This window comes from Teleopsis dalmanni, chromosome 1 (assembly GCF_002237135.1).
Source record: "Teleopsis dalmanni isolate 2A chromosome 1, ASM223713v2, whole genome shotgun sequence".
Taxonomy (NCBI): Eukaryota; Metazoa; Arthropoda; class Insecta; order Diptera; family Diopsidae; genus Teleopsis; species Teleopsis dalmanni.
In genome coordinates, this window is record NC_051846.1 from 221552475 (window position 1) to 221560861 (window position 8387).

The 8387-nt window shown below is 29.1% G+C and overlaps 1 protein-coding gene across 2 annotated transcripts; it reads left to right on the plus strand.

Moving 5' to 3' along the window:
- The first annotated feature begins 1139 nt into the window (after positions 1-1139).
- On the plus strand, positions 1140-3662 carry LOC119672298. Of its 2 annotated transcripts, none has more exons than XM_038083318.1 (2): positions 1140-1293; positions 1594-3662. In XM_038083318.1, the coding sequence occupies exon 2, from the start codon at positions 3202-3204 to the stop codon at positions 3580-3582; it is 381 nt and encodes a 126-aa protein (XP_037939246.1). In that variant the 5' UTR covers positions 1140-1293; positions 1594-3201; the 3' UTR covers positions 3583-3662. The 2 variants fall into 2 exon arrangements, with proteins under 2 accessions (XP_037939246.1, XP_037939247.1); XM_038083319.1 differs by having other exon boundaries at positions 1594-1815.
- The last annotated feature ends 4725 nt before the right edge of the window (positions 3663-8387 follow it).

The following is an 8387-nucleotide window of genomic DNA, read 5'->3' on the forward strand; positions in this document are numbered from 1 at the left end:
AACAGAATTTAACTAAGATGTGCTAACCATTTTTACCCCTCATATACAAAATTAGTAAGGATTCCAATGCTATTTCCTATTACCCTGACCTTGTAAAATTATATGTATACAAATTATGTATTGAATTGTAATCTGATAAATCCATAAAATACCATTAAATCGTATGGCTCTATCAAGTATTTTTTGCTTTATGCTTCAATTTGATTGTATTATCCACCAGTTTACAATTTCACATTCCAACGCCAATTTTTAAGATTATTTTGCAATGCAAAGCAAAATATCAAAATTAACGTTAATATTAATTGAAAATTAATGTCAAATTAAAATTCAAAATTTGAAATGAAAAATTAAGATTATAATTAAAATATGGCGTTTACACTGGCTGAAAATGGCTCATTCTGAATGAGTCATTTGAAAGTGTTTACATTCGTTATATTTCATTTTTTCTCATTTCAAACAGCTGATTTTTCAACTTACATGTTGATTTAATTTTTGGCCTGTGCCAAAAAAATGTTACAGGAAGGTTAAATATACCTTCAAACCTTACAATATAAACTGAAAACTTGTTTCTAGATTCGATTTATTTATTTTTGGGAAGTAGAAGTTCCAAAAATTGGTGCATCGTTTTAAAGAAAATGCAACCACCAAACATTTGTTTAAATTTTTTTGTAAATATGTCAAAACAGCTTTTTCAAACTGTCAAAATGCCATGAAGAGCTTTCATTTAGGGTATGTTCAATGGATTCCCTTGCATTTGGAACATATGTGGAATGCATCCGAACGTCTTTTATACAGAATGTGAGAAAATTGCTCATTTTCGCGTTTGAAATTTTATATGCAAGAATGAGCCATTCGCTACTCATTTTCGATTTTTGACCAAAATGAGCCATTTTCGACCAATGTAAAGATTCAAAATCAAAGATTTAACTCAAAACCGATTTCAGTAAACCGGTGATCAAAATTTCAGAAAATTAAATTCAAATTCAAATCAAAATTAGATTCAAAATTTCAGGATATTTTAAATTGAAAATTTAAAACATTAAAATTTAGCATAAAATAAAATAAACAAATAAATTAAAATGAATTAAATGAATAAATTAAATAAATTAAATAAATTATGTATCAAATTTTATATATTTTTTTTTGTAAAATTTGTATTTTGTAACTAGAATTTTGTGAACGAACCTTGCACTAATGAACGTATGACTCAGACAAAATTTCAAGCAAAGTGGCAAAGTAACTCTAAGTCCCTACCTGAGACTTTACATTGCACAGTGTTTCGTCTAGTACAAGGTAAGTGGACAAAATTGATACTCACAATTTCCAAAAACAAGAATGCAGTTTTGTAAACAAATGTGCTGAGATTGCAAAACAAATAACGATTGCTATAAAACTACCGTTAGTTTTCTGAAGTGATGCATAGAAGTACAAACATTTTGCGTTAATTTTAAATGTGATCTTCAGTTGTGTTTTGATCACGTGATCAACGGTCAATTTTTTTATACAAGAGAAAATAAAAATAAGTTTGTAGACTTTGTACTCCGAAAATATTATAGCGCACAACACTGTTCAACTATTTTAATTTGTTTTTAGATTGCACTTATCTCTTATCAAAAATGGAATTTTTCAAAGAATGGTTGTCTCACGCAAAACATGAAAGATGCAAAAAACATTTACTTTATATGAGTCAAAAGTTTGACTTGTCTGATATAACAGAAGAGTCTACAAGAGATTTATAAATGAAATTAGCAAGTTTGTCAAAGAAATTTGAGGTAAAGTGGTACTCATGTGGAAAATCAAAAAGTCGGTTTTTTTACAAAAAATACAGAATTTCTGCAGTTTGAAGTGAAATTACTTATTCAAAAGCATATTCCTTTACCCTCAACATCATCTCAAAGGTGTAAAATGGTAGGACGACCTAAAAACCATATGGAAATAGCTTCATATGAGACTCAAAAAAACCGAGTCCATGGTTTGATAAAAATGAGAAGTGTTGTTGAATTAAAAACAGCTGCTGAAATTGCTCTGCGGTTTGCTGGAAGTCGAAAAGCTGCTAAAATTATTAAAAACACGACGAAGAGTGACTTTAAAGAATCTGAACAATGTGCAGAACAAAGCCAAATGCGAAGTTTAACAAGTGATGAGGCATTAGCGTAACTTGTAGATACCAGACTGATGAGTAATTTATACAAACGAACTCGAAAATGGGCGCTCAAAGTTGGTCATGAAATATTTCCAGCATACTATTCCTTAGCGAAATCCAAAAAAAACTTGTTGCCCTCCAGATGAGGACATATTAATATCAGAAACTCGAATGGAAATAAAACTGCAATCAGTTATTGATCACACTACAATTCGAATATTAGAATTGCAAAGAGATGTGGTGAGGGAATTGTCTCCTGCTCATTTATTAATTTTAATTACTAAATGGGGATGTGATGGAACTTCTGGACACAGCACATTTAAACAAAAACTCTCAAACTGCGTATATAGTGATGAATTTTTATTTATTTTTTCATTTGTACCCATTCAACTAAAATATGGTAATAAAGTAATATGTCAGAATCCTCGGCCGTCATCTACAATGTATTGTCGTCCAATTAAGCTAATTTTTTTTTAAAGAAACCACGGAATTTACCCTAGAAGAATCCAATAAAGTACTTAACGACATAAGCCAGTTAAAAATACTACACAAATGATGAAATAAGTGTAGAACACAAAATGCTATTTACAATAGTTGATGGAAAGGTGTGCAATGCATTGACAGAAACTCGATCACCACAAAAGTGTTATATTTGTGGAGCAACACCTAAAGAAACGAATTATATAAAAGTTTTTTCATCTAATAATCTAATAATCATAATTTTCATCTATGGTTGCACATTAGCTATCGACTTGATTTTAAGAAATGGCAAATAAGAGAAGATTGCGATAAAATAATAGTAAGACAGCGTTCGAATGACATCAAAACAAGATTTAAGCGAGATATGGGATTAATTATAGGCAAACCGAAACTAGGTTGTGGATCCTCTAATGATGGAAATACTGCACGAAAGTTTTTTCATAATACTAAATTAAGTGCAGAAATTACTGGCTTAAATGAAAATTTAATATACAATTTAAAAATTAAATTGATGACCTTGTCATCTGGTTTTGGAGAAGACAAGAAAGTTATATATAAAGCACTATTTTTGGTATTACATGTCAACCACTCTGCATAAGATTCTCATTCATAGTGCGAATGTTATTAATAGTTCACTTCTACCAATAGAACAGCTTTCAGAAGAAGCACAGGAAGCGCGAAATAAGGATTGTCGTAGATATCGACAGCATCATTCAAGAAAGAACTCACGAGAAGCCATGAATAGAGACTTACTTACAATGCTTTTGGTAACTTCTGATCCAATTATAAGTAGCTTAAGAAATGTGCCTTCAAAAAACTCAAACACATATCCTCGTGAAGTTTTAAATTTATTAGCATCACCACCAATTAATATTCATGTTCCTGATTATGAAGAAGAGCTTTATGAAAATTACTCCAAAACCGGTAGCGATAAGAGCGCTTATATTGAATCTGAGTAGGAATCATTTATAATATAACCATGGTGATGAGTTCCAAATTAGTTCATGTGGCTATCAAAATTAACTAATTATTTCTTTTTTAATACAACTAAATATTTATTTATTTATAATTATTAAATAATTTTTGTACATATACATATATATAGGTATGTGTTTTTTATAATAATAAATAAAATTAATTATTCCTTGAAAACAAGAGTATTGAATACATTTATATTTCTTATAATTCTTGAACCATTCATAAGTAATTTTATATTGAAAAAGTTAATATATTGAAAATATAGGTATTCGAAACTTGAATCCACTTTTACTCGCTTACTGTTTATTTGCGACACACCTCATAGAACAATTTTTTTTTGTTTCAACATATTAAATGCATTTCCGATAAAAAATAATTTTGTCCACCTAACTTGTTCCACTCGAAACACTGTGCGTCGGTATAAGTTTAAAATGTTCAAATAAAAAACAAATAAAAATAAAAATACAAATCAAGCATTTTTATATAGTAAATTAGTTGAATAAGGAATACTGAAAGGGATATTGAATAAAACAAGACATTGGTAGAAAATATTTCAATGTTAATTTCAATAGTGACTTAAAGCATTGAGTAAAAATATTATAGAGTCACAATGCCATAGAAATTAATTTTTGTTCTAGGTATCTACTACTGGGTACCCAAATCACTCAAATCTCTGCCGACGTCGCTTCAGTCGTTTTTGCTTCATACCAAAGAAGATTTTGCAATATTCTCTGCTTCATAGGTTCAAGAAATTTTTATATTTCTTTTTTGTGTTTTTTTCTCCTTTTGCTCTTTGAGGTGTTGTTATTGCTTCCTTGAATTATAATGTAAGAAGTAAAAAGAATTATTCTCTATTTTATATTCATTCACGCCTACTTGCTTTGTGTTTAAATATGAACATATGGACATTGATATTTTTGTATGTAATTTCGGGGGCAAGAGATATCAAAATTTTATTTGCAGCATTGAAACAATTTTTCATTATGCTGGCATTTGAAGAAAGAATTATAATTGTTTTCGTAATTAATTGTTATTAGGTATGGATTTTTAATTTTATCGCATTTACATAATATTTATATTAAATTTTAGCAAGTAATACAATCATAAGAATACATATGTATGTATATATATAAAATATTTACCAATAATTGGTAAAATATTTTTTAAAAATAGTATGATTTAGCTTTGCCAAATGTATTATAATAAAATTATATAGAAATCAATTTAAAATGAATAAAAAAAACTAAAATTAAACCTTCGGTTTATATGGCAGTTTGAATAATTAACGCTATTTCGCAAATATATGCGCTTCGCAGATACTGAATAAGTATAAAAGGAATATTAGTACAAGGGATACAAGTATATCGACTATTAGCTTTTGCAAGCGGATAATTGCCGAGAAATGGATATTTATTTAAATAACTGCATAATCTTTGATAGTTACTAGATCGACATACATGAAAGGTTATCGTTAATTAAATAGAAATGACAATTTTCATGTTACTAGTTGCGCACTAATTTCCAGACCACCTATGAGATAGTCTGGAATGGCGCGTTTTTTTTACATGGTGTCCCCAGGAGGCCTAGTCCATGTTAACGATGAAATTTTGTTTAATAAAAAAAATATAGAAAAGAGAATTTTTTTACTATTTCAAAATTTTTTTTATTATTTGTTCTCTATTTCGACTATAGTTTATAATCGTTCTCAAGAATTTGAAGAACTTTAGTTTTTTATGTTAATATGCATTAGTATTTTTGACAAAAAGATTTTTTACATAAAAATGATAAAGAAATATATTATCACATATAAATTGGAAAATTGAATGGTAAAAAAGAAGAAAGAAAGCAACCGGCATAAAATGTATTTTCCGAAAATAGTCCTAAACCTGCCTCCTACCACAAAAAGGCCCAATGACAAAACGACTACAAACAACTATCTTAAAATTAATTCACTTAAACTATGTAATTTGAACAAAATAAATAAATAAAGTAAGTAGTTATGGTAATAAATAAATTATAAATAAGAGTGATTAAGCCTGTATTGGGGCAAATTTGTAATATAAGGTCATATAACAATTTATGCCTTAGTCGATTTCATTTTCTCTACCATCCATAGGCAGTGCTTACGAAGTAATATAAGCAGAATAATTCAATTCGATGAAGTCTGCAGGCCCCAATTAACCAACTCGGTAAATTAACATTAACAAGTTTTCAAATTTATTTATTTTTTTATTATACATCTTATAATATGTTCCCAATGGTAATATCAAATTTACCTAATTTACCATACTCGAAATTCTGGTTAACACCAACATTCGCTGCCATACGGACATAATTTATAATTTTCCTCAATTTACCATCAATTACTCGAACTCGCACACGGTCAATTACATACAATTATTTTATTATACCTGATTAAACAAAAAAATTGATTGGTTTCATTTGCTTCAAATGTTCCTAAAATATGTTAAGATGAAAAAATATTCATATTCTTCCAAATAAAAGTACATATGTTTATAAAATACATATATATATATGTAGATCAGTAAACTTCCAAACAAGTAGGGATGTTTGTCTTATTTGCATTATGAAGTAATATTAAATGCACGAAATTTTTACGTGCTGCTTGCTGGTGCCAAGCATTAATTCCAAAAACAAATAATTACACCAAAAACTAATTTGACTCTTTTCTTGTACTTGTACTCTTTTCTTGTCTGCCTTCGTAAACAAGCAAATCTGTTTTTTGTTTTCATTTTTGTCCTTCATTCATTTATAGTAAAATTTTTAGAAAGAACAAGCACAAGCGCTGCCGATCTAGCAGCAGCACAGAAAGAAGAAATATCTTCACTCCGCCCTCCCGTGCCTGTTGCTGAAAATTTAAAAATTGAGTCATTGTGACTCTATAATATTTTTACTCAATGCTTAAAGTCACACCATGGTACGAATGGGGTTAATAATATAAATAAACAATGGCAATCGAATAAAATAAACTTGAAAATCTCTATTGACAGTCTATGTTCATTTCGTGATTGAGTAAAAGATTATTGAAATACTGGATTTGAAAAAACCGTTGAACAAGCCCAATTGTTTGTAGAAAAAAGTAATTATGAAATTGCACCTAAATTTAAAAAAAAAGAATAGTAAAGAAGTAACCATTGTTCTGATACCGACTGTAGATTTAAAGGACTTAATGGATATTTTGAACACTTTGGTTTCATATATGACATTATTCATATAAAAAGTATACCAAACGAAGATCTTCTCTATCATTGTAATGCTTTGGATATAATACTTCGGGAAGATGAAAACTGCGACATTCAGTCTTTTGAACTATATGAGGAACTGTTGCTTTTAAAATCGAATTCACTAGACTCAATCAACGATATAAAGCAACTCGTCCGGTTCATTAAAGAAAATAATTTAGAGGAAGTATATCCTAATGTTTATATAGTAACCAGAATCATGCTTACAGTTCCAGTCAGTACAGCTTCTGCAGAAAAAAGCTTCTCAAAGCTAAAATTGATTAAGACCTATTTGCGAAATACGATGAGTCAAGAAATACTATCTGCATTGGCAATTTTATCAATAGAAGCGAAACTAGTAGCTGGTGCAAATTATGATATAATTTTAAAAACGTTCAGTACGGCTAAAAGTAGGAAAATTCATTTATTTTAAATCGTGTTTTTTTTGAATTTGATTACCAATAAAATAATATGATAAAGTTAATGTAAATTATTTACTTTTAGAATTCGGTAATGCAAGGGGGCTAGACCAACGCCTAGAGTTGGTCTAGCGATACCACTGACTCTACGCAAAACAGGAATTTATTTATAGTTCGACACACTATTTTGTTCTATTAAATCTGTTTAATGAATATATTGCAGTAATAAATTCAAAAACGCATTAAAAAACTTCTAGTCATTAAATTCAAGGTACCGTCATCGCATATTCCGGACATTAAAGCTATTCAAGCAATGTATTCAGGGTTTTCGCCAATAACCCGTTATCCCAGTAGATTTAATTACAGTTGCTTGTTGAAACATTGTTCAAAAAAATCTTTGCCAGCTGTACAACTATGTGTGGTTTTTACCCATTAATGTTGAAATTTCTTGGTGCCAATGAACGTATTTTTGATCGTTGTTATTTGCGTTTCTGCGGTACATATTATCTACGTACAAATCTTCATGCAGCTCTACCATTCGCCATAAGCATCTATTAAAATTGTTAAATTAAAATATTTACTACTAAATTTACGTTAAAAACTTACCCTCAATGCATTTAATTGTTTCAACAGCGCTGTTGTTAAGTAATCTGAAATTTCACTTTTTTCCGCTTTCTTGTTAATATACTATATTTATTAAACACAATAAATAAAAACAAAATCAGCTGCGTTGACAATTCAATTTCGCTTTACTTAAGAAGAATTAAAAACGACCGTTCCGACGTTTGTTTTGTTTTCAGCTGTGATTGACAATAATACATTGGTTACATTCTGCGGTTTTTTGCCACATTAAAATGCTGCCAAAAGCCACAGCAATTTTTTAATTACAAAAACTTTTTAAGATTGAATGCTTAATTTGCAATTATAAATTCACTTTATTCACTCTTATATTTAATTTATTATACATAAAAATCCAGAAAAAAGTACAACAAATATTTTGCAGAACAAAATCATGGCACACCTTATGGAAACTTTCAGAAACATTGGCGATTGGGACAATGTGCACATCATAAGCCGTATGTTTCAGATCGTTGTCGGTTTTGAAGCTAAAAGTAATAAAGTTTT